The sequence below is a fragment of the Dufourea novaeangliae genome, unplaced genomic scaffold, assembly GCF_001272555.1.
Source record: "Dufourea novaeangliae isolate 0120121106 unplaced genomic scaffold, ASM127255v1 scaffold16, whole genome shotgun sequence".
NCBI lineage: Eukaryota > Metazoa > Arthropoda > Insecta > Hymenoptera > Halictidae > Dufourea > Dufourea novaeangliae.
The window spans coordinates 3634779-3662219 of NW_015373891.1; the positions used below are offsets into that span (position 1 = coordinate 3634779).

The 27441-nt window shown below is 41.6% G+C and overlaps 1 protein-coding gene across 1 annotated transcript in view; it reads left to right on the forward strand.

The window, feature by feature from the left end:
* The window catches only part of LOC107188982 (tyrosine-protein phosphatase 99A-like), a 313066-nt gene that overhangs the window by 187486 nt on the left and 98139 nt on the right, over positions 1-27441 (forward strand). The window contains 1 exon segment of the mRNA XM_015577398.1: positions 22931-23054. Coding sequence (XP_015432884.1) covers positions 22931-23054 — 124 coding nt within the window.

The window sequence follows — 27441 nt, forward strand, 5'->3', positions numbered from 1 at the left end:
CCGTGTACTGTATGTATAATTGAAAAAAGGCAGTACTAATAACGTAACAAACAAAGTCAGCCAAAGGAAAAGTCCGAGAGTTCTCGGCGAACAGAGTACCTACAGGCTGTTTCAAAGAGCACGGACATAACCATGTTTCCCCCTCCCCGCCCTTGAATTGCACTTATATTCCGTAGCGGCGTCGCGCAAGGAAAACTTCCTGATTGTGTTCTCGAGAATTCGATAATAAAACGAGGACCCGATTCGAAAGCGGATCCTCCCGATAGGTCCGGTGCGGCCGGTGCCCGTAGGAACATCCAATTTCGAAAGGAACCGAGTTGGATGTAGCAAGAATTGTCCGAGAATAATGGTTTCCTGGCATCGGGTTTCTTTTGTGAAATAGCGGAGCGATATTTTTCTGCCGGCATGGATATTGAGTTTCCCTCAAACCACCCCTTTCCCTTCCCCAATGACATCCGCGGCCTTTGTGCCGTCGCTGGGGATCGATCGTTACTACGCGATGTATCACGCCCGTTGACACGTTGATTTTCGACGATAATTTATATCTAAGCGGGCAAGGCGCCCTCTTTAAGGAGGATCTTCACGGATTCTCTACACCACCTGGCCTAGAGGTCTACGATCGACGGTGTCTCGGTCCGATTTCGATCCGAAGGACGCCCCACGTCCTCTGTTTTCATTTGCACGGGTCTGGCCTGACGGGCCGGGAAATATACGGAAGAATGAAATTCCCCCATAAATCGCTTCGAACGTGAGCAACAAACCATCAGGAGGGATTCCCGCGTTCCACGCAGCCGGAACCATCGGAAGAAACATCCGTGCGCTCGCGAACAGCAACGGCCTCGAACAATCCGGCATGGAGCGCCCAAACACCCCGAGAGATGTTTGTGTATCCGCAACATCCTGTACGGCGTGGCATAAATCAAATGCGGGACATTCTTTAGCCGAGTCCCAACACCAAAAATAAGACACTTCTGTCTGCGTGCAGGCGAGACCCGCGAAACGCCTCGATATACAGGTTGCCCTAAAAAGATGGGACAATCCGTGACATGCATATTCTTCATGCAAATATAAATCGAGGAATTATTTACCGTTTTGTAATCTGGAGTTCCATTTCTGAGATATTGGTAATTAAACGAACTCCAATTAGTTGAGCAAGGGGTCGCACGTACCTTCAGACAGTGAGACTCTGCTTGAGTTTGTTTAGCTGCTAATATCTCGGAAATGGAGCTTCAGAATACAAACAGCTGAACTTTTCGATTTGTATTTGCATAAACAATATACATGTTGCGAAGTGTCCCATCTTTTTGGTGCACCCTGTATACCTATATATTATCTTTCGTATAAATTATACGCGTCTTTCCGCCATCCCATCCCCGAATCTCTACCTGCGCCATCGTCACACGATGCAAGGTTTCCCGTCTCGCACCGCGGTTCCTTTTGGTTACATTCAAACGTGCCCTCCCGCCAGGCGAATCGAAGGTGGTCCCGTTCCTTCTGGAAGAACGCAAAGTGCTTTTGTGTGGACCCAGCCGGTCCGTTGCGCGCCCACGGTATTTCGCGTCAAAGCGAAACCCACCCCCCCCCCTTCCTGTGAAACGTTCTGTAACGTAGTATGCTCCGGACCCATCGATCTAAACTGATTGTGTTTTGAGAGAGGACGTGCTGTGTCGCCCGAAACGGTCGGGAGAGTCTTGTCTCTTTGCTCGGGTGATTCTGTATTTTTTATGAGTTCTGTTTTCCAATTGCTTATTTTGCAGAATATTACCAGGGAAATTTGAAGATCGAGAGACAAGAGTAAAATTTGACGAAAGGGCCTCCTACCATTTAGTTTTGGGAGGTACAGAAATTCATGCCAAATTAATATTCGGTTTAACATTTATTTCCGAACTTGTCATAAATATAGTAAGACTTTTTGTCTCCGCCGCCTTTTCCCCTAGCGGAAGCCGAGTTTGCTCGTGCGTGTACACTGAGGAGTAAACTCGGCCTCCTCTAGGGAAATTTATTTCAGGTACTGAAATAAATGCTAAACCGAATGTTAATTTGATATATATTTCAGTAACTCCCGAGATTAAGCGATAGGAGGCCCACCCCCTAAGTCGCTTTTTCCCCTAGCGGAAATCAAGTTTGCTCGTCAGTGCAGGGTATTTAAAAATGTGATGTCACAATACCCCAAACTTTGAAAAGTTCTCCGTGTCCTCTGTAATAGACGTGATTTAATTCTCCGCAAAATTTCAAGCATTCAGATCAGTAATTAACGTCAAAGGCCAGAAAAAAAAGCATAGAAGAATATCCAGCGAAAGAGGACACGGAATCACTATTCATTAGCCATAACACCACTCAGACCAGCGTAGCTGTACAAGCTCTTAAAAAAAGAAAGGGTATCAACGAGCTAAATCGTCGGAGCGTTAGTCGGAAGACCTCTTCCTTCCACCCGCGATGCTCGAGAATTTCTATTGGCCGGGCGTATTAGGTAGACGAGGCCGTGAAACGGCGATTTTAAAAGTGCCTCGACCGGCACAGGGGGGATTATTAGCTCGCTAGAGCGCCGTAAAAGGTTTATGGATCGTTAATGACTCCAACTTTTTGCGGTAATGGAAATTGTATAAGTGTCGTGCTCGCGGATAGTTAAATGGTAATGCGTTACATTATCATGAATGACTATTGTTCGTTCGTGCAGCCCGGTAGTTTTCGCCCTTCACCTCTCTTATTACATGTCTTTCTCTCTCTCTCCTCTTTTCCCTTACTCGTGTCGTCTCTCTGTTTTTTTCCATCTCTGCTCTTATTTTTTCATTACGCGACGTTCACGCCGCTGTTGCGAAATTGAAGTTTCCATCGAGGACGGCCGGCATTTGTTTCGAAATTTCGGTGGAAATCGCGTGTCGGATTACTTGGCTGCGCATGATATTACGGGTGCTGGTTGCGCGGGAGCACACTGGGGGCACAAATCAAAATTGATTGCGCCGTTATCGCTGTTGCGTGCAGGCGACCGCTCTGCTCTCGGCGGCGAGAAAGATGCCGCGATTATTGCCACACGGGAAATAGGTATTTCGCTGTGAATTTTCGGCGTGGCGGGCGCATCGATCATTACCATAGAATTAATTGTCTTCTGTGACGGTGTGCTCGTAATCGCTGCTCTACCGAGTCGCGCTTCACAGTCGGTCAACGTCGACTTTGAAAGTTTCATGGTAATTAAACGGATATTGAGATTGTAAAATGAAAAGCAGCACCGTTGCGCCGCTTTGGTCCGCTACATTGCACCTGGTATTATTAAAATTTTTTAAAGGAACTATGAACACTGCTGGTGATGCGTGAAAATTTCCATAAAATACATCTGACACACGTGAAATTGTCACGGTAGATTGCGTATCTTTATGCAAATATGAATCTTCAAAGGGTTATTTGCGGAAACTAAATACAAACAGTTTTTTAGTGTATGTAAAAGTCTACCGGGTCCTATATAAAATGAAATATGTACTAACTAATTTCTTAATAGAATAGAACTCCATTTATTGGAACGAAATTTTAGTTACTGCCCGATTTACTGAACTTCTGCTGATCTCTCGTTGTTTGAACTACTGCGGAGCTTCTCTCCAGTTATGTAAACATGTGCAACAGCTAGAATGTAAACAGTACCACTAATTACCGCATTAAAAATATCACAATCACACTTTATTAATTTACAATTAGAATGGATTCACTAAGCATTACGAATTTATTTTCACCTATTTCTTTTCAAAATTATAAAGTTCGGAACATTACTAAATATAAGCATAAGAACGTGCCACTGTTTGATTACATCCATTTATCCGAACGTAAACTCCGGTTACTTGAACGAAAGATCGCAGGTAGTAGAAAAAATCAGCGAACAATCCAGTTACATGAATTGCTTTGTCTCCCCACAGATTCATATAAATAGTGTTCAATTATACAATAAATTTTAGAAAATACAATATGCTATAAGCGCATAAAACCAGCAATCTAATCATCAGATAACTTACCCTTAAAAAACTGCCACCGCCACCATCAAACATACCAAAGACACTTGTTCCGTAACACCTGTCAAGAAACCATCACAAAATCACAACAGATATATTCTCCAGAACCATTCCTCTCAATATTAAGTTCCACTCATAGTAAGAAGTACATACTTCAAAAAGAATGATCGAACGGTCCCATATCCAACACCATATCCCAAACATCGAACACCCCAACAGAAACACTGAACAGTAACCACGTTGAATCTGTTCCGACACAGTTCTCCTAGCGTTCAATTCCCCTGTAAATAAATTCCAGCGGTAACAGGCAGCATCGTGATGGTTCCGTGAACCGAAAACTTTCGCTGGCGAGTCGCCCCGGTGCGATTATGTTGGATGGAGAAAGAGGCCACGAATGGCACCCCCGATGGGCCAAGGAACGGGCGTCGCAGCAGACTTGACACTTTTGGCAAATCTCCACGCCGGGGGCTACGCGCTATCTTTTGTCTCGGAGTAATTGTTTCCCCGCTGGCGGGGTTGCGGCGACGACAACGATGACGACGAGTAGGAAAACCGTCACGACGATGGAGTAGGGATCGAGGCGGGAAACACGGTGCAGGACTATCGCAGATATGGACGCGGACATTTATGTCGTAATGAAACGTCAGCCAGTTCCGCCCAACCGAATTTTGGGAACTCTCTGTCCCCGCTTGTAGATGCTAATTCGTATCTGCTCGTATTTCCAGCTGGAAATCTCGCCCGGCACTATCGCCTCGCAAATTTCTGCGCCCCCGACGCCGTTTCATTATCGTTCATTTGCTTAACGGAAGATTCCTGTCCCATTGATTTGCTCGCCCGTTCTACTATCGTGATTTACCGATCGCTGAACGAATGGGAGTTGAAGCTGGTTTTGGTAGGATCTTCGAGAACTGTTTTTATGTTCTTTTTGAAAGACTGTGGATAATGATTTCTGAGGGTAACGAAGTTACAGATCACGGGATTGGATAGTTTTTAGTAGATTAGATTCATGTTGGCATATGGATTTAGGAAAAGGACGGTGGTTTTATGAAGGACGAATTGTACAATCGGATTAAAGATTATTTTACAGGCAAACCTAAAACGAAGACATTTATGTATGTATCCGTGGGAATAAGTAGAAACAGAATGTAATGACCAGACGCGCTAGCCTCGACTTCGACAGATTATTTTGAAGATAAAGCATTTGAATAAAAACTGTTATTCTACATTTTCGACATATAATTGTGTATAAAGTCACATCAACATAAAGTCAATAAGTGCTTACATTATTAGAAGCAATTTTTTAGAATCATTAATTTTGCACTCCATTATATTTCCTCCATTTTCATAATGACTATTAGTATACACGAAACTAATGTTTTTCTTATGTTTAAATGAATGACGAATATGGTAGCAAAAATATTTTTAATGTTTTCCCTTTCCAATCTCCGAAATTTAATCAAACATAATTGGGATCTCGTATTCAATGCCGTTACTCTATACATCACAAGCTTCAATTATTCAAAGAGCGTAAACAGCGAACATTTATCCACAAAACTCATTATTTCTATCTTCATTCAACACGAACAGAATTATACAGCCCAGAAAAATACAGAATATCCCGGAATACCTACCATTAAATAGAAAGAGGATTAAATCGCGACGCGCGCAAATTCTCAACTCTCCGTCACCGGGAGTTGATTCGAGCGGGTAAGCGAGTTTGCGGCAGTAAGCGACGATAGAAAAGCATGATTTACGCAAAACTTATTATCTCCGATTAAACGATAAATCTCTTGGCAGGTTGTAACGCGAGGGGGTGTGGGTCGCGACCGTTAACGTATTTTAAACGAGGAGCGTCACGGAGTGTGCTGCGATAATTCACCAGGTGGGGGATTTATGAAAATCGTTTGCGCGTCGAATGGTAATTACGTCGATAAAGATTGTGGAAAATCTCGCGGATTAAACAAGGAACATTACCGATGGAATAAAAACGATTAACGACAGTCGCATTTCAAACGAGGAATGAATATCTATCCTCGGTCGAATCGCGCGATCGATCCTATTCAATCCTAAAGAACCTAATTGAATAACCGCATCCCGAGTACCTACGAGACAAACATAAATGGGTTATAAATCTTCAAATCAGTTACATAGCTCTTTTCATCTTACTTCGATACCCATTGCAACCGATTTCTATAAGCGAAAGCCTCCGTCGTAACTCGGTTAACCCTTAAATGCATCACTCGTACAAATCCAATGAAACATTTTGAAATTACCGATTTATTTGCCAGAAAACCATGGAAATAAAGTTCTAATAATCCATCTCACTTTTCAGCACTATTGATTTCAAAAACGGATTTATTGTCAAATGGTTACAATATTCGTAAATCACATAAATAAATCGTAAACTAATTGTGAAAATTTCTGAAACAGTATTTGTTTAAACATGTGCATCTTCACACTTTTCGGATTTTGTACGTGTGTAAATTCTCTGCACGTGAGTAATTTAGCACTCATTTTTCGATGTCGGACTCTATGACGCGCGAGTTTGTCGACAGGTCGTAACATCGATTTCGAAGTTTGTTGCTAGTCAGTATTTAAAACTGCCATAAAATCGTGTGGGGAGTTCGACAAGGCTGTCAATGGTAAAACCCGGAAAAAAAGAACGACTTGCGAACCGTAGGATGGGCGCCGAGCAGGGTAAAGAGTTACCGTGGATGGTGAAAAAAGAGATTTCAAATCAAAGAGCAGCAACGGTATCGAATGTTTCGCGGTAATGTCGACAATTACCGTGCCACCATTAAAAGCTGCTCGCTGCTCTAGCCGCGTGTCCCATTCGTTCTTGATTAAACTCTAATTAAATCCCGTTTTCGTTGGAACAGTTTTATCCCGTGGTCCCTTTGTGATCTGCCGTTCCGTTCTGACGGTATCGCGTGCCAGTTAACGACGGACCGACGATCTGCAAGCCCGAGAAAAAAATGGATAACCGAGTATATTTTTCGAACGATGCCGTGGACAGTAGTTTTTCCATTTCGATACGAAAGCACTTTCGAGAAGGGAACATTTGGTATACTGTAACGAATGTATGGGAAGTGCAGTAAAAGCATCAGACTCAGGATATTTGTATACAGATGAATGTGTTTTTGTTGTAAAATTCATTTTTGTATTCAGAAACTGGAGATGAGGTACAGGTTGGAAGTTCTTGGCATTTAAACAGTAACTGTACGGAGAACACAAATAGGCGGATCGGTGTTTGTATGTTGTTTTACTTACAAGGGAATATCCTGGAAGGGAACATTTTTTTCATTCAAACTGCAATGAATTTGAATGGATCCGTATAATTAAACGCGAATAACTGAAAATTTTCGTTTCAAATATTTTTTGATACGACGATTAGTTTACTCGTAGTCGTAAAAAGTATGCTTCAGGCGGCGAACTTTGAAAGACTCACCCGTGCAAAGTGTTTCGTTGTTAGCGAAAACAAAAAAACACGTGCTGAATATTTTTCACTTTTCTACAAATTCATGCCAGTTTAAATAAAAACAAATTTTTCCTGTGGGAATGTTCCCTTGTTAGAGTAACATTAATTGGACATTCATCCTTTTCCACTGTACTTTTATGTGCACTATAAAAATAGTATATAACAATTTTGCATTCCCCTTCTGCACGTATTATGCAATTACCTCCTTCTCGGTTTTACCATGAATTAAAAATCAGTCGCAAAAACGAGAATGAAACAGAATTAAACAGAAGAATAAAGGTAAGAGGAAAGCCAGTATAATTAATAACCTAGATACAATGAATTTTTTAATTTACATCATCATTAAAGTAACCGAGATCAATATACGTGTTCACTTTTTCTCCAACGAAACACTGAGTGAGATAGGAAAGTGTGAGGAAGACGAATATCCACGTGCACATGTGTATGGAGATTGAGAAAGACATAAGAACTGTACCCGGTGAAAAGAAACAAACAAACCAGAATGAAAAAGGCCCGCGAAATAGTTCACTTTGCTACGTCGTGTTATATTTTATTGCACATAATATTTTATGTGTCCCAGACTATTCTTCATCTTCAAGTCAGCTTCTTCTATCCCTGCTCTCGAACTCTGTCTACATAGTTATTACCAATTCTTGGTCTCTCTGTCACACTCTAAATTTACTCTTCTCTAAACTAAGAAAACTCGCAAACATATGTATAATACATCAACCAACTATCTTCCATTCGAGCGCAGAAGCTTCGAATCACAAATAAGAACTTGTTTCACTTATCAACCAGGACAATTCATTTAACAATCGTTTCCTCACCACAAATCCATCTAATTCAGTTATACATCTATTCACCGTCGTATCGTTTCTTCTCGGCTGGCCAAAGCGACAACCGTTACCGGCGGGCGCAGCATCCGAGTAAAAATGGTGATTCCCGTCGAGAAACTTTATCCAGGCCATCTTCTGTCCGGCGTGTATCCATTCCCGAGGACAGCCAGTACGAAAAAAGTTAATGTCATGTATCACGATACTCGTCGTACTGCGTTTCGCAAAGAGGGGCGAGCGACGATCGCAAAAACCGTCAACTCCGCGAAATCACATTAAAGACAACCCGGACGTGGCTAACGGTCGAAGGGGAGGGTGGGGGAGGGGGAGAGTTGCTAAAACCTGTCCAGGAAAATTTCACTGTTACCTGACGGTTTTTATCGCGGCAGATCGAGGTTTAGCATAAGCTTCATTTACGGGACGACGAGGGGGATGGCGGACGGGGGAGGTGTTTGTCGAGCGGATCCGAAGATAAATAGCGGGCTCGGGCTTTCTTTCCCTGGTTAGAATCAACGTGGATGGAACGGGCCTGTTACAAAGGACGTTTGAACAGCGGCGAATATTTAATCGCCCCTGACTGAAACACTGGTCCGATTGAAAGAGCAGGTTCGTTTGGAAGTGACTCTGGTTGATTAGACATTCTGACACCTGTGACGCCTTTATAGCTTAACACCGTGGTTAATTCATTAGCATGGAAGTATCCCCGCAGATAGTGTTTACGACACATCTGTAGGTGTGTCAGACGCCTACGACATGGCCCTATTGTTAGTAATATGTAGACTTTAGTATGTACGTCACCCAACGAGTCAAATTAGTAACTTCAATGTCAACATTGGAATGAACAATTGGAATCTATATTCGTATTAACCTTGATTAATGTATCTTAGATTAGGAACATTGAAGTGAAAAATTGCAGACAGTTCTTTTAATAGAGTGTTGTTATTTCTGAATATGGAAGAAAAGAGCACTTATCAGAGAGACACTCTGTTTAAATGTAAAAGTTTGAAAGAGTAACGGTAATTTTAATTAACAAATAGAACTTCTGAAGAAATCTTATGTATCGTTTGCGTAGTGCACTGCGTCAAAAGGAGCTGAGCTGGAATGATATTTTTATATTTTATGATAATTAAATACTTCTTGCGAATCTACATTTCTATAAATTAATCTACAAAGACCGGATATACAGAAACACGAGGAATTCATTTCTTCTACACGACATTTCCATGAATGGAAAATGTAACAAAAGAACAGTACGAAATTTAATTAAAGACCTTTTTCCATATACATATATTATGTTAATGCATACAATTAGCAGTTTGAAAATACCGATTGAATTAAACACATTACAAAACAAAATAATTTTCCCCTGAATCACTCTCGAAACATTCCCGTGTCGCTCTAAAAAATTCAATAGCGGAAGATCAAGGTACACCATGAACCGTCTTATCTCCCCCAAAATTACCTTCTGTGCCGTAAAACCGTCCCATAAACGGCATACAACAGTGAAGCGTATCCGAGTCGCGGGCTTGCAGTGTCCAAAACGAAAATAAACTGGATGCACTATTTACAAGAATGTAGCCTCTCCAAACAATCCCGGTTCCGCGACGCAGAATTTCCGACTGGCAAGCTTACTGCCCTTGTCCCGCAACATTCATCCTTTTCTCTCTCGCTCTCGTCCCCCATTATTTCGTCGAAGCGTTTTTGCCGGTTCGCCGCAAGTATCACGTCGCTCCGAACAAATGGCTTATTCGCTCCGACATTTGTCTTTGTACTTCAGCCCCGCGTACTTAAAGCATCCCCGAGACGCAAGTAAAATATTTGCGCGCTTGTGTTGCCCTCGATTTTTCGTTTTTTCGCCGTGCTGGCCCTCGTTATTCAACCCTCTTCCTCGTGGTAAAACCCGCTAACGTGTATTTTCATGACGGCGAGACGGGGACCGGTGGGCACGGCAAATCCTATCGGTAATTCTGTCTAAACTATTTGCGGAGAGAATGTCTCGGGATCCGGGCAAACAAACGATTCGCGAAACGAACGACAACATTTCTTCCTTCTGACCTTCACGGCGTGTTGTAATTAATTCGACGATACGGGAACAAGAATAGACAGGGATAATCTTGTACTTCGAGACGTCGTTGAGACGTTTGTCAATTATGTATTATTAATCAATTTTATGTTAGTACTTACGATTGTAATAATATTATGTGAATAGATATAATATTGGGTTCTTCAGAATGTTTGTGGCGTTTTCAAAAGATGAGCTACAATGTATACTTTATTCTTATTTACTACTTTTTTTGCAACTTCTTTCTATTTTTTAATTAATCCCATAGCACTAGTTATATACAACTTCAATTGTATTGGCGAAAAAACTATTGAAGCTGCTTCTAGAGGGATGTTGTTTTCGATGTCTTGTGTAGCATGTAATAGTGGATTGAATAGTAAGTTCATTCGATTTGAATACAGTGACTTCTCGATGAATGCGACACGAGTAACGGCGTTGTCCCCACCACTGGAGGGCTCCCTCTGGAACCAATCAAAACAGAGTAAACAGAAGCTAAGCAGAGGCTTTAATTCGGGCAAAAAAAAAACAAAATGAGAGACTGAAAACATTTCCGCCTTGCAATGAATGCTTCAAAGCAGACCCGAGTTCGTTGCACTCATGCATACGTTAATGTAACGCTATACTTCGCAACCATCTTCCACAGTGACCACGAAGGTAAACGCGTTCAATAATTTTCAAGCTTTCGTAAAAACCTTCAAATCTAACTCAGAACATCAAACGCATTTTCAATCCTCAAAAAGAAACGTACACGCATGGTTTCAAGTGCTTCACATCGTCAAAGCCAAGCGCGAAACGCACAAACATCCGGACGGATTAAACAAAGATGATAGGCCGCATAAAAAATTGATCGTGTCCAGCCGTGTTCACGGGCTCAAAATTCACCGTTCGGTCGAATAATGAAATATTCACGATCGACCCCTTCGGGACGTATCCTGAGTATTCCTCTCGTCGCTTTTAATGCACTGTTTTATATTCGATTAATTCCGTCTGGTTTCACGCTAGATCCGCGCGCCAGCCGGAAAGGGCTTCGCTCGAAAAATTTCGGATTCAGAACGAGTCGAAAGGCCGCGGGCCGGTTGAACGCATTCCCGACGGTCTCCCGAGAAAACTATTCCTTTATCCTCGATTCTCTCTCCACACGACCTGCCTTCGCGCGTGTAAATGGAGCATCAACACCGTCAGACGGAGACGAGCACGATCGAGCGATGGCGGAACATCGTAAATAGACCGACAAAATCATATACGTGGCAAACATCATGCGGGAACGCGACATTGCCGCGCGACGGTAAACAGACTCACGGACAGGTGAACAAATATTACCCGATCCTAGTTGTCAATGCGGGGGTTGCGCGGCTGCAGGGAGACGTTGACGCCATGATGAAACAGCGGGAACATCTTTAAGGAACTTCTTGCCCCACGCCTGAATTTCAACTATCTCGAAGAGACGGCGGACTAGATTCTCCTTTGACGTTCGTAGCTCCGCTATTTGGAGGATGTCGATTTCGAGTGTATACTGTGTGCATCGACGATGAATAATGCTGGTTCATTTAGGAAAAAAACTTTTCGTTTGGCCGAATTTATATGTCGCGGGGCTCGTTCGATTTTGACTGAGAAAAGGAACTTGGTATTAATTGTTCAGGGTGAGTCAATACGAAATGCTATCTGAAATAACTCCTTATTTACGAGTTGTATCAACAAACGTTTCAATGAATTATATAACATTTTAAGGAACGCATCGGACGGATACAATTTGATTTCATTATATCTTATTTTTTTTTAGAGAGATATCAAGTTAAGCTTGTGTTTTCTCATGGTCAATTCATTTTTTTTTAATACCTTCATACTACGTGTCGCTGAATTCGTCCTTCCATCGACAACAGCGTGGTATTGAAAATAGATGCATTGACCTTGAAAAGCACAAGGTGACCATGATATCTAAAGAAGATAAGATGAAAACATTTAGCGCATCAAACGTTATAGAAAATTCTAACGTGACCCAGTTCTCTGAACGTTTTGTAAACCGTCTGAAACTGCCCGTGGGTAGTCGATTTGCCTTTTCTATGCTCTGCCGAGTTTCTGCATCACTATGCAGAGATCCATCTGGAGATTCTCGGAAGATCCGGAGGAGCCTTTACACTCGGCGATCGACCGATTTCCCTCCTATCCTGTGTCACCTTCTGCTATCGCGGCATCAATATTATATCTCTTTACATCTCTCTTCACGTAGAGCGGATATTTTCCCGCCGCCACGCAGATATTGCATTCTTCGCTAAAGATACGAAACTTTCTCGGTTCTACGGTACAAACTTCCTTTCATGGCTGTTATCACTGAAATACAAATTGGTCCATAATCGAATGAGAAAGGAGTGTTGAGTACATCTTACACGAAGCATTCAGTGAATATCAATGTCTGTTGTCTGTGCTTTATCAATTATTCTGAAACATAGAATTCACTCTGTAATCGAATCATGCACATTCTTCGATACAGGTTTCTACTTACTGAACGTACTTAAAGGCATAAGATATGACTTGAAACTTTCGCACCAAAATAATGTATGGTTTTCTTGTACAACGATTTAGATATATTAAGCATAACATTTGACATGTTAAAACCGGTCAGTGAATCCGAAATGAGTTTGACAGGTTACTTTATTCACCAGTATACAACCATACCAAAACACCAAAACTAATAATTCCATGAAATTAAAATTATTTAAAACCACGTGTGCAAATCAATTTTACAAAAATTAAAGACTCCTAGACAGAAACATATTTTACAGAACATACTCTACTCGTTTATTCTTTCACAGCCAGTTCTTTCTGTATTTGTTGGAACTACATACAATCACAAAGAGAAAAGTTTTCACGAGCAGGAAAATTTATCAACGGGATCGTGATAGAGACACACGCACAGCGTTAATTTTCCAGCGGTGTTTTTGATAGAAATTATTCCATGTCCAAGACCAGAGAACCGCCTGTAGCAGCCGGACAGCCAAGCCAGCCTTTTCTGTTTTATGCTTTATCCGTTGACGCGACTCGTATCCGGGGAGCTGGAGTGGCCGAGGCTGGCCAGTTAAGAGAAGCCACAAGGATAGCTCGTATTTCCGCGTTGTGATCCGCTCGCCGCAAAAATTCGACCAGAAAAGTACCCCTCCGTCCCCTCATGGACCGACGATCCTTTTCCTTTTCGAGGGATTTCTGGTGTAAAATACAGCGGCCCTCAGCGAGGCGAATTCAAGGAAAATTTCAGTAATATCGTGGTCACTTCCGGTGCACGTGGCTGCAAAACGATCTCATTCCTTGCTCCTCCTACTCAGGAATCTTCCTGTAATCGGAGTATTAAGTCCTTCTGGTATATTTTTTTGCCTCAAGCAAATTTAAAAGAAGCGCATTGCCTACAACTTACTAAATGTAAAATGTTAAAGTCGTGATATAGGGAAGCTATTTCTATAGATTGCGGAACTTGTAACTTTGTTTTCTGCATAAAGTACTGTGTCAGTGATTGTAGAATCGAAATGGATGGCATAATACTGGTTGGCAATACTGTATTACTCAAAGCACTATTGGCTATTAATTCATAAAATCCGCAGTCTACTTATAATCAATAACATTTCTTCAATTTGTGCAAAGTAATTGAGTGACTATCATAATTTTGTTCTGTTCTGTGCTTTTCTGGATATATTTACTGAAAAAGGTGTTTAGAGATTGCATTTCAATTCTAGTAATAGTAGTGTGCAGAATGTTATTTAAATTTACTTCTATGTTACTTTTCGTTTAACAAGATAGTAGAGGTATTAAAGGACAATGCAGTGAATATATTCCACCATGTTGATCCTTTCAATAGAAAATACTAATACTATTTTTGAGGTTCATTTTAGTATTATTTTAATATTCATATTAATATTTTCTGCAACTGGAATTATAGAATAATATTCCTACAAGATTTCAGTTTTAATGAACAGAACGTGTATTGAACATATTTACAAAATTCCTACCTTGTCAGAACAAAATTTCGCATTACACTGTGATTATATATTTTCGGTTTATTTTTCCATATGGAATCACGACAATACAATATTGAAAAAAAAATCATCGGTATATTCTCAAATTTGTTGAGGTAACACGAAAATTTCCATAAAAACCATTGTGCTCGTGGAACGATCGTCGGCCGCTATTCATTTTCAATGAATATAATAAAGCTGACTTGATTTTTCGGTCGATCGAACGCAATATTACTAATATTTAGGCATGAAAATGTACACGCCGTTGGTGTACACTTCGGTCAGGCAACGCTGCCTCCGGTATCAAAAACTCATGTTGCACAAACTCGAATAGTTACACTGGCTACCCGCGTATTCTGTTCCACCGAGACGTGAGCATGAAAATATTGGGTGGAACGTTAATGGACGGGAATCGAAATGCGCGAAACATATCGGAAAGGAAACAATACGCGGGTATCAACCGCAGCAGTGCCTATACAATATCGAATCGAAAACACGCGATTTCAGGTTGCATTGACAACACAGTTGAAGATTGCAATTCACCGAACTGACCCTATTTCCCAACAACGCAAATGTTTTTTTTTTCACTCCGGTATCCACCTATAAATAATATCCTCGAAGGGGAAAAAAAAGTTTTTGAGAAAGGGGATGAAAAAAAGGGGTGGATCACGTGGAATGGAGAAAACGATAGCAGGTTGAACGAGATATATTAGAGGACAGGCACGAATCGAGGGGGTAGAGATACCCTTTCACCTTCGAAGCGTTTCTGAACGCACTAGCCGAAAACTACCTTGTATTACTGTTTGCCGTCCCGGACACCTGGGTTCCGGCTGCTGCTCCTCCGCAGGGGATCCACGCAAATCCCGGCGAATCGAATCGATATCCCCCGGACGGAAACACCGACCAAGAATGGACCACGGGCCAATTTCCCCGGGACGCTTTGCGATTTTTCACTTTGCACGTCTGCGTCCGCGTAATCTCGTCCCCTTGTAACGACAACCGTGGGGACCCGCGAGAGGGAAAAATGTCAGCTTATATCCCCGACAGAAGGGAAATACCATCGGTCGACCTACAACGGACGAAAGATCGTGGCGGGCGTATGCTTGTATTTATCAATCGGAGATATTGCCACGAGAATAAACGTTATCGCCAGTATGCACTGTGTAACTGTGTTTATTCGAGATACATCTTCGTAAACGCGGTATTCGGAACGACGTGTTTACGGATTGTGAGTTATTCAAACGGCCATTTATTTGCTAACCTAATATTTCTAGTAGAGGATATTACTATTGTTTTATAAAAATGCTCTGAAACATATTTTATTTGTTACGTTTATTATAAAGTATGAAAGAGAACTGATTTGTTTTATAATAATATTATCTCTATTAATGATATGGAGACATACCTAAAAATTAGTGTGACCGGTTATCACGTTTTTTCATGAAGAAAGACACTGAAAAAGAAGCACGACTGTTAGTGTGATTTATAAACTAGATTATAAACAGTCAGAAATTACAGTTTAAATTTAGGGAAAATTGGGGGAAGTTTTTGAAGGCATTGGAGAATCGAAGATACGTTCACCAATATTTTTCGACGATAGATTTCATTGTATTCAGTGTTTGACACAGTTTTGCACAACTTTAAACTATCCAGTAAATAGTTGTCAAATTTCATTACAAAAGGAAGATGAGTTTGAATGCACTAAATTCAAGAGTAATGTTTTAAAGCTTTGACCCCTAAACGACGAAGTTACAGGAACCAGTCAGGACAAAAAAATAGGAAGGGAAGACTGAAGAACTAACATTAACATTTAATCATAGTACCATTACGAAGCATGGTATTTCCATCAAGAATTACCGAGTTCTGGAACAATTGGTTCTGCTGAATATTCTCGGCGAACAGTAGATTATCACTCGTCGACCCAATTTTAATGTTCAATTTAATCGTGCCTGTTGATGGACGCATTACACAGAGATCAATTCGATCCCGATACCATTACCGAATATAACTCATCTACTTAATCACGTTCCCATCGAATACACACGAACGTGTTCAAAAACTTCATCGATTCCACACCTCGATATAACGTTTATTACATTCCGTTGTCAGCACGAGTGCCTTATTATTTCGCGTTCAGTACAGTAAGCCCTTTATCCGAAACGGCTGTTCGTATTCCCGATATTTCCCAGCCCGTGTATCGAATGGATGAGACCACGCGCGTGACAGTTTATCCTTTAAACTGTATCCCTGGTGCGTCTCCGGATAGGAAATGGATAGCACTCCTTCAATTTTTCTACCGGCCGGAAGCGCGGAATCGATTCGAGAAACTCCGCCGACGTTCCACGGACGATTACGGTCACGGTCTACCGATTTACTCGTTCCACGGACATATCTGGATCAATTCTAACCCATCCTATACATGTATGTACCGTTTACTTGACTGTCAAATACTCCATCGTTTGATGGTCAACCAAGGTATTTGAATAACGAAGAGAGAATCTCGCGGAACGGAACGGAGAAAGAAAAAAGAAGACCGAGGTAATTGAAACGGAACACTCGACGGTTTCAGAACCGCTGGGTTCTGGGTAACCGTGGCGGTCCAAACTGCCAGAGCGACTGTAATTTACCGGCATTACACCGGCTAATGCCTGGCGTTATTGCGACGCTTAAATAAACGTAAACATTAAGGGAAACGTCGCGGGACTGAGGAATGCGGGCTTGGTACGTGCAAACCATTTCCAGGGAATATGTCACACGGAAGTTGCAGAATGTATATAAAAGAGGGGTGGTGGGGGAGGGGTTGGCTCAGATGGCGCATGGAGGTTTTCAATAAAGCCCGATTGAACGCTCGCGGTACACTTTACTACTACTTTATCCGATCAAGTATTTGCTCCAGAAGTCTGTCCGGGTGTTCGAGGAAAAAGAAAACTAACGTTAAGGGATGCGGCTCCGAGGTAAGAATACTTGCGCCGCAGACGGGATTGATGTTCGCGAGATTCAATATTCAATGAGATACGTTCTGGTGCATATGTATGTATATCTACTTGGTATATTTGCGAGCAGCTGCGGTTGTATAATTTTTATTAAATGAAGCAGAGAACTGTTGTCATTTCTGGTAGACTTTTGTAATTAGTGGGGTGATGGGAAATATTTAGGTAATTGCCATTTGTGTCAACAGTTGTCTGTATAGTTTCCAGAGATGAGTCAAGTTATTACTAAATATAATTTTAATGTTATAAACTCTAATATTCAGGGGTTTATTAAAATAATTTAAAAAATTTCATATATTTAGCAATAGTAATCCTAGTGTATTGAGACGGCTATTCATTTGCCAACCTAATGCTTTATAGTATGTTACGTCGTTCAGAGTTCCATCCTGAGAATAGAACCGAAAAACCTTGATCTCTCGACAAACTAATGAACTTAATTACTCCAAGAAATAAAGAAAAGTACATACCGCATGAAACCGAACGAAGAAAAATAAGGTGACAAGCGTACAGAGACATGGTTGAAGGTAGCCGAAAAAATTTCAAGGCGTAGAGTGCACGGTTAATGGTTAAACGCTGAGCTCTAACGACAAAACGGAGTGAGAGATATTTACGTGGGAGCCATATGGTTGAGCATGGCAAAACAGTTCTTAAAATGACGCTCATAAATTTCGGTAAACGGCCCCGCCGGAATTTATATTCCGCGTAGAGTAAAGGACGGTGCAACGGGCGTCCCTCCGTGTGCAGTTATTCCGGCGCGCTGGCGTAGCCTATATAACTTCCGGTATCAGGCATCCGCGATGCTCGTTACCCGGTCGAGAAGACGCGTCTCGCAGCCGACATCCGTGAACGTGGTTCACTGTAATTGAGAAAAATTATGGAAAAATCGAGCTTCGTTGCTGGGAAATATGTTCGTGTCGTTTCAGCAATTAACGCTTTAACGCTCAGAGTTTTCGATCGTTATTTTAGTATTAAGAGGCTGATATATGTGTTGTATCTGGTTATTTTAAAATTGACAATATCGATAGTAAATCAACGTATTTTTTATTTTTTTTTTATTTACTTTTCGATGGAATACTCGAATTTCTCTACCGAAAACATTGAGATTTTCCTCACATCAGCGAAACTACGGATCGTTGCTGAGATATTAACCGATGACAGAATTTCATGCATTTTTAAAATTAGTGTTGCACCGGTCCAACACTAGGGGTTGAAAGTGACGGTAATCTGTATTATTTCTGAGCCAATGACGAATCGACGACGTGTTGTCTTAATCGAAATCCCGGTTCAATTCTGTTCAGTATCTGGCAGTTAATAACGCTACGGAGACATTGTTTTTAATAAAAATAGGAGCTCCCCTGTTCCGAGGCATTCGGGACAGCGTGACGACGGGACTCCTCGTATATTCAGCCTGAATATATTTCGTATGAACGTTGTCGTAGCTTGGATACTTCACGTTCATGCATCACTTTTCCCTCATATTCTGTAATCTACATTCGTTTCCTTAAATATTGATATTCTGTGACACAACGTGCGCGTTCCCGTTTCCGGAAATCTTGCCGCTCATGCAAACTATTACCCGCGATATCGGAACCTCAGGAACTTCAACGTATTCTCGAGCTTTAGATTGAACATTATTTGTACGATGAGGATGTCAATTTGTCTGAGGATATTTTACTTTTACTTTCAGAATACAGTAGTTTCAGTGATACTAGCTGCACACTCTACACGCATTTTATACCTTGTTTTTGAAAGACTGACATGATGAAAAGAAGCTATTCAATATTGTTTTTTTCAGATTTGACATTTTAAAATACTATCGTGTGTCAAAGCCTGGAAGCTGATATTCAGCACGTATTATAGAATAACGTTATAGCATATCGGATTACGAGAAATACCATGAAACTTAACACTTCCATCAGATTTAATACGTATTCCGTGCCATTCTTAACCGAATAAAATCGTTAGGAGAAATAAAAGAATTTTGTTTTTACAGATCACTTTGAAATATTTCAGTTCTTACATAAATCCGTAGCACACGTTCCCGTAGTACACTACTAACACTTACTTATATTTCAATAAAAAAACTTCGAAGATCATACGCCGTATTGAATAAACATAACAACTGCAATACGTGATTCTCCCACTGCTTTCTGCACTGTATAAATATATTTATATATTATCCGTTTGACGAGACGAGTTAGTAAATATATACGAAACAGTTACATGCTAAGCTCAGCTACAGATTGTCTGGCAACTGTCTCTGTCCCTGTCGAATCTACATGATTACCACCTCCATTCATCTAGGTATTGACCTGACTATTTGAATGACATATAACTATACAAATACTTTTACTTATTAAAATAAGCAAATGATTAAATATTAACTTTGTTCAATTCCTTGTTTCATATTCAAATAATTTTCGCACAATAGTATACAGTAATGATTTCTTCAAGGTGGTACACCTTTCAACTTGTCTATCAAAGAAATCCTACCGCCTGGATCACGTTCTCCCGAAGGCTGTCTTTAAATATGACCCGACAGGATGTCGAGCCCGGCCAATAAGTCTGAGAGGATTCGATCAGCCCGTCCGCGTGACCAACTCCGACCGATAAGATTCCACAAACGAGCCCGCATCGTTCCTCCGATCCCAGTATGTCGTCGGAGCGAGTCGATCCGATTACTCTTCCGCCAGCGGGATTCGTTAAATGGCGACAACCCGGTCTGTTTCCGTTTTCTTGCCGTTTCACGGTCGCCTCCGCTCGAAGAGAAGCAAGCTGTTGACCCCCTCCGGAGCGGGTAGTCGCATGAATTATTAATGAGAAAATGGAAATTCGAGGCGGGGCCCGATGTAGAAGGTCGTTTAACCAGCCCGCGAAATTAACGCAGCGAGAGAGGCGTAACAGAGACATTTTTTCTGGTAAATCTCATCCCTTCCCGGAGTCTCTCATGATTGAATTTGTACGGTGCCATCAACCAGCAGTTTAACAATTTGTAAATCTTGTAGAATCTGCAAGAAGAAGGAACGCTGAGGTTTCCTCAGATAAACTACGTAGTTTGACTTTGCCGGTTTATATCGCAATTACTGCAAAAAAGCAGTCGAGTATTGACTGGGTATCTTTCAAGAGCCGAATCGAGAGGAGGCGAGCGCCGTGCTCGGATCAAAAAAGAAAGTCTGGCTGGGTGACGGAGGGATTATTTAATGGTATTTTTATTGATTTCCCGCGGGCCGTCCCGGAGAAAGAGTAACGATAAAACGCCAGCCCAGACTTCTACTACTGATTCATGCTGTTCTTGTATTTTTCCGGCTCCGATACACCGGTCTGACGGTTTAGGGTCGATATTGTTTCCCGCTGATGACTGAATGGGATCGGATAGCTGCTCGCGGAAAAAGAAATCGAGAACTATACGAAATCACTTTGCGGAATGGAGTTCCGCTTTGTAATCTTCTGTGCCTATTAGATGAGGCTTTTTAACGTCAAATGCGGCTAAAATAAATATCATTGCCTTCAGAATTCCAAGCATTGTCACTGTATTAAACCTTATTAAAAGGTGGGCGTTACACCTAGGGACCTCTCCTTGGCTGTGCTGAGCCTTCGAGCTCTCATCGAGGATTTACTTTAGCTACAACCTGGGTGACAATTCATTCTAATACAAAGCATAAAGAAGTACCGAAATAAATAGGAAAAAGTAACCGCTTTAAACTCACCGAGGAATCGCTAGTACTCAATACAATCGTCCACCCAATAAGCGTCCGATCTTAATTAATTATATGTAACCGATGCGTCGAACTAAAAGGTAGACACGAAGAATTGCTGGAATAGGAAATAACGGTCCGGTTGTCGCAACAGGCTGCGCTTACAATGAACGATTAATTGCTCGGTGGTAACTGTGACCAGCTTCTCCTCTCATTTCCGTCTGAGGTCTCTGGAAAATGTTACGACGCCGATAGAACGGACGACGGTGGTTGTGGCACACTGGGAACAACGGGGCCAGGCTACGATGGAACCCGTGGGTCGAAGAGGGACGACGTCTCCATCCAACGGGGTTCGCTCGGTCCCTGTTCTCATTTATGATCTTATGCAACGTGCGCGCAATGTTATATCTCTCCGGCTGCATGGCGGCGCATATTAAACGGTCGACTCTTATCCGACGTGGCCACGGAAACGGGTGTGACTGGTGTTTATGCCGCGGGAGCGGGCTGTGCAAACTTCTTCGGAAGGTTGCCCTCTTTACGCGTCCCGATGAAATGCTTTAATTGGCCGGCTTAAAGGGGAAAGTTCGATGTGCACGCTTCACGCCCGTATTATCCTTGAACTCGCTCGCGTTCGGTGATCCTTGAAATTTCATTAAAGTTTCACGCGACAGTTTGAAACGTTGCTGGAATTCATTGCTCCTTCGGGGAACCTTTTGGGGTTGACGGTGTTCGTTCGGACGACTGTATCGCTTAAAATGTTTCTGCTGGGTAATCGCCTGTTTCATTCGGGCACTTTGATAATCGTGATTGACGCGCGAGGAAAGAGTTGGTAATGTTCATGGGGAAATGATACCTTTTCTAGTCATTGTGGAATGTGGATGAGAGTAAGTGAGGCTTTGTACCAGTAGGACTTTAATATCACTTTTATACAGATGTATATTATTATGTAACTGTAGTATTATCTTTGTTCAGTGGAAATGATTGTACTTAAATAACAGGTAGGCTCAACCATACCTTTACGTTAGTCGTGATTCTTTATGTTGTGTACTTTTTTTTATTTCTTTATTCTCTGGTGTATTTTTTCTGGTACATTTATTTTGTATTCTGGTTGTGACTAAGATCTTGTAACTAGTATTAGTATCGAAAAGGTTTTTCCAGAATATCAGAATTGAAAGTTCGTCGAATACATGTATCATGGAAGACGGGGCCGCTACTCCCATCTTCTACTTCTACTTGCATTGACCCATTGAAGTAATGGCAATGGCTTAATATATTCTGACATTAGAAATAACTTAATATAGACTCACAGTTAAATAGTGGTTAAATCTCACAATCAGACAATAACATCTGGTAGCACCGGTAATAATTTTAAGTAGAATTAGTCGTCACTAGTCAGACATGACAACCAAACCGTATCCCAGCCATATTTCGAAAATGTTCAGAATGCACCATAAAAAATAGATAATCGTATGGAATAAACATATTTTATTTTAACGTATATTTTAACGTATGAAATTACAAGACATTCTGCCCTGTATAATACGACATACACGAGTATTCTACTGCAATGAATGTTTTGATGTTTGAATTTAAGTAGCGAAACGTTAAGCCCGAAATGCTTGTCTTCGGAATAATACAGTACAATTTTCGAGCAATTAGCACAAGCTCCCGTTTAAATCCGCTTTAAAAGCGCTTTGCGGAACGACGAGCCTCCAAGGGCAATCAGTTTATATACAGACAGAGAGGAAGGTAGAAAGAGAAACAGAATGTGGGAGAGGATCCCGGTGAACCGTTCGAGAGTCTCCAGTAAAAATAAACGAGATCCCCGTTAAATCTCTCATTAACGTCGCGTGAAACTTGGAAAATTTGATTTCAGATGTGCCCGATCCGCTGAAGCGTCCTCTGCTAGCAGGCTTCACCTCGAGATCCGTGAAACTGACCTGGGCGCCGAACATTAATTCTTACTACAACCCGATCTGGTACTACGTCATCGAAACTCAGTAAGTTCTTTAAATATTGATTTTACCCGTTTCCGTTCGACGTAAGACCGGTTTCCAATCACACTTCTCGCTTTATGATGAAATATTCGAAATCGAGGCGGGCGATCGAACCGCCTCGCGAGATATAATCTGCAACCCGATCGACAACGATTAAAACAATTCGTTTACGATCGTGCAGGTTCCACCTGAGAATTTTCTCTTTGTTCCGTGATTAGGATGGATCCTTGAAGAATCAGGTTTACACTGCGGATGAGTGAAACCCATTATTTTTTCGAGGATTTCGACAAGAGCAAATTTTAGCTATTAATAAATGAACTCTGGAGTCAGAGTTCGGTAAGCCATTTTACCACTGCACATTTTGGTGTACAATTGCACTTGTCGCGATATGGCTCCCATGGCTAATGGCGACTGATGTGTCGTAAACCTGAAGTCACGTAGCAGCAATTATCGTGCTCGCTAAGCACGCGGGCCATTGGGTCTGGTCCCATGCGAACTTTCCCTTAGCGGCCTTTTTCACAGGGGTATCTTCGACAGAAAGGTTCACCCCCACGTATATCACGGTGGACGATGATATCAGCTCCAAAAAAAAGATTGCCCACAAAGGAAATCTCTGCAAGGGATTCATTGGCCATACCAACACCCCCTTGAACACCTTTAACCCTGCTCGGTCGTATTTAGTTTGGGCACGGGTGGAAGTTTTCGTCAAACTAATGCTAATAGTATAATACAAGATTGTAAATAAAAAATGTATTATTTATTTATTCATACAGTACCGTAGCGTTGCTTAGGGTGAAGGGTTGACAATGACATCACAGACCGAGCATGTAGATGTCCCGATCTCTGGATATAATATTATCTAGTTTCTTGATTCAAGAGAACCGGAGTAAAAAAGAGACCAAGCAGGGGCGCGACCGAAAAATAGCCGTCTGCGTTCGAGTACGTCTCGGTCCGATTATCTTTCAGATACAAGGTATGAGTTCGAGGCTTTAGCCCCGAAGCGCCGGGAACGGAAACGGATAAAATAAAAGGAGTTACTAGGGATAAGAACTGCGGTGTCGATAAGCACCCTTTGTTCTCCTTCGCTTCTCCAGGACCTGTTATCTTCTCCTGCTCCTCCTCTCCTTCCTCGCCTGCTTCTTCTCCTTGTTCCATGCCACCCCATCCTCCTCTAACCACCTCCACCTTTCTCCAAGACACGAAGGCAACCCTCCTCCTCCTCCTGCACTTATCCCTGGTTCCTCACGTTCACCCCCATCCCCCACCGATTTTCCACGAAGAAATTCGCTATCGACATTTCCGAGTGGCACGTATATCGAATGACCACTCGCGAAGGTTGCGGGGAAGCAGGAAAATGTGCAGAAGGAAGTTGAACCGGTCGAGGAGCTCGGTTGGAAACGGTAGGCGAAGGCGTGGAAAAGTCTCACGCTTTCTACTTCCCCCCAAAACCCTAACCCTTCTCTGACCCCTTCCCCCCGTCGATGTTCCCCCGTACCCACTAACTCATTCGGTTGTGTCGATAGCTTTTGTCGTGCCAACTACGAGAAGGGAACTCCCGGTCGTTACCATAACTTTTATCGAACCGCGCGTAAATCGAGACGACTCGGGACACGTTGTAAATAACATCGGTTTAATTCAATTTGCTGCACGCGCCCCGCTGTCCATTCTACGGGTGTCATTGTCCGGTACCGGAACCTGGCCAGTTTTAGACGACCCAAATTTTTCGCGTGGTAATTCGGCCGGACATATCTATTGGACTAAACGGCGTAATCTATTTAGGAATTCTTTGGAGCTGATGGCTTTCTTCTGTTAAATCTCGTTTTTCCGGAAACCGTTCTTTATTGAATGGTGTGGCGAGAATAGATGGATGTAAGGTTCCTTATGGACTGTTCATGGAAATCTTTCCTTTTCGACTTTCTTCGGTGCAATTACCTTGGAAGTGTGGGCATCGATGTACAGAGCCTCGAGCTTTTTGGGGGAAGATGATGAAGCAAGACAGCGGTCTTTAAAGTATTTATTACTGTACTGTGAGCATAAGTATTTACATTATTCTGTAAATATTGTAAAACTATCTGTGCGTAACGTTATACCGCATGAACAGTGACTTATACGTATAGTGAGTACCGCGTGAACTTATATAGTGAGCTCATAAAATCGGTCGGAAGCCAAAGTTTGCAAGTTTCGACAGCCGAGACCGTAATTAGGAGAAGATAAGGAGATCCTAGCCTCGTTTAGGGCCGTACGATGCAAAAGTATGCCCCCTAATCCTTGGTAATAGTAGATCAATTTTTAGCAGTACGGCAATTATTAAGGAGCAAAAGACGATACTTAATATCATAAAGTCTTAATGAAAGATTGCAAAATTGTAGATTTTACCGAGTATTACTTTCCAAAATCATGTAGGTTCCCGTAACATCTACGAATATCGTCATATTTTCCACGGTTTCCACGCGTCACATTTCTCACCCCCATTGACTTTTACGATGACCGTAAGCCCCTCCTTCAGCTGCTTTATGCTCGCCGGCTGTAGATTGCCTAGTTTCAGGCAGTTTTTACGACAATTTTTTAACGCGCATAACTAAATAAAGACTGAACAGCGATTTTTTATTCTTGATTTTCGTTGCATGACTCGTTAATTTTTGTTAGATGAATCCAAATTTCTTGAGAACACCGGGACACCCAGCGTATTTGCAAACCTAAAGGGCTGTACTAATCTACCACCTACAGTATGTTACGTAAACATTTACAGTGGCCCGTATTAATATTCGGACACTATGGTACTTGAGTTGTAACACTTACTTTAGTTGCTAGAAACACAAAATTCATTTATTTAATTTCTACACTTTTCTTGTTAATGAATGATAAAAAAAAGTGTCTCATTCTGGCATTGCAAAAAATATTCGAACGCCACATTTCTTCAAAAAAGATACTACCGCGTCTGAATATTAATGGAACACTGTACGTGTCCCAACGATTCTCTGAAATCGCGTGACACTAAAAGGAAAGCAAGAAAGCGACCTGATATCAGTCGATCAAAGAGGGTCGAGAAATGAGTTTCATTGGGAATTGAAATCAAGATTCTATTACGGCGTATTAAATTAAATACGGCTTCCCTCTTCTGAAGAGTTCTTCTCGAGTTCATCAAACATCACCCCAGCAGTTTACACCGAGCAACGTCAACAAGCTCAAAAGTTTCTCTCCTCGGTCCACGAAAGAATGGAAAACAATCTCCGTGATACTTGAGAAGTCAATCGGTGTACTTAAAGACTTTTCACGCGGGCGAGGCCACCGTCTCAATTACGGAGATTCATTTCGTCGCGTTTCCCTGCATTATTAACACCCGCTCGTTTCACTAGCCTTACGGAGTTCAACCGAATTTTTTTTTATTGCACGCGTCGTACGGCCAAATGAGGACGGCGAATTGAAGCGAACGAAACGGCAGAGTGGACGGAGGGGGGAATGAATCGGGCGAAGATAACGCAAAGGAGGAAGAAACGTTGGGCATAACGGGGCGTGGAAGGGGTTGCAGAGGAAGAAAATTAGTTTGAGTGTATGAGGAGGGAAAGCAATGGGAGATTTTCCGAGGCGCGGGAAGTAGATCTTCAATTTTCATCTTTGGCTTCTTTCACCGACTAGGTATAGGATAGACCTATCATCTTATGGGACTTCGAGTCTCATATTCTGAAATACCGATAGTGTAAAAAATCAAAGATTTGGGGCTGCCCTCTACGTTATGAGAACGGTGAATTCGTGAAAATCATCGAAGGGACGTATTATGTAGAAAGGAGTTTTGGGTTCCAGTCCCGACGGACCTATTGGTTTTTTTTCGCGTACAAAAAAGTTATTTCGCTTAATATTGTTTTTATGAATATGTATATGTATTATTATGTACATTTGAGTAAATTATTTTAGTATTCCATTGTTATTACAACAGTATAGCAGTGACAACGAACGCATGTATATTTTCAAATATCGGACTAACAGTATATTTTTATTCTATATTATTCCATATAAGCGAGTAATACGCATCAAAAACGTAATCGAAACACAGGTTTTTATTACACCACAAACATCGCATAAAAGATATTTCGTTACATTGACATTTGTAATAATTATGGGTGTCGTGGGGAAATCAATATTATTAACATTATGGAATATATAACGAAATATCACTGTAACACTTAAAAAAGTGTTAAAGTTCCATTTATATCATTGTCTTGTGAAAATATTCATACTTCCATTAGCATTCATATTCCAATCAATGAATTTACAGAATAAGGAAAAGGAATCTAAAGTAATTTTCAGTAGTTCCATACATCTTTATCTCGAATAATTTTCTAAAACATTCAAAGTACTAGACATTTTTACACTTTGAATTTCATATCGATTT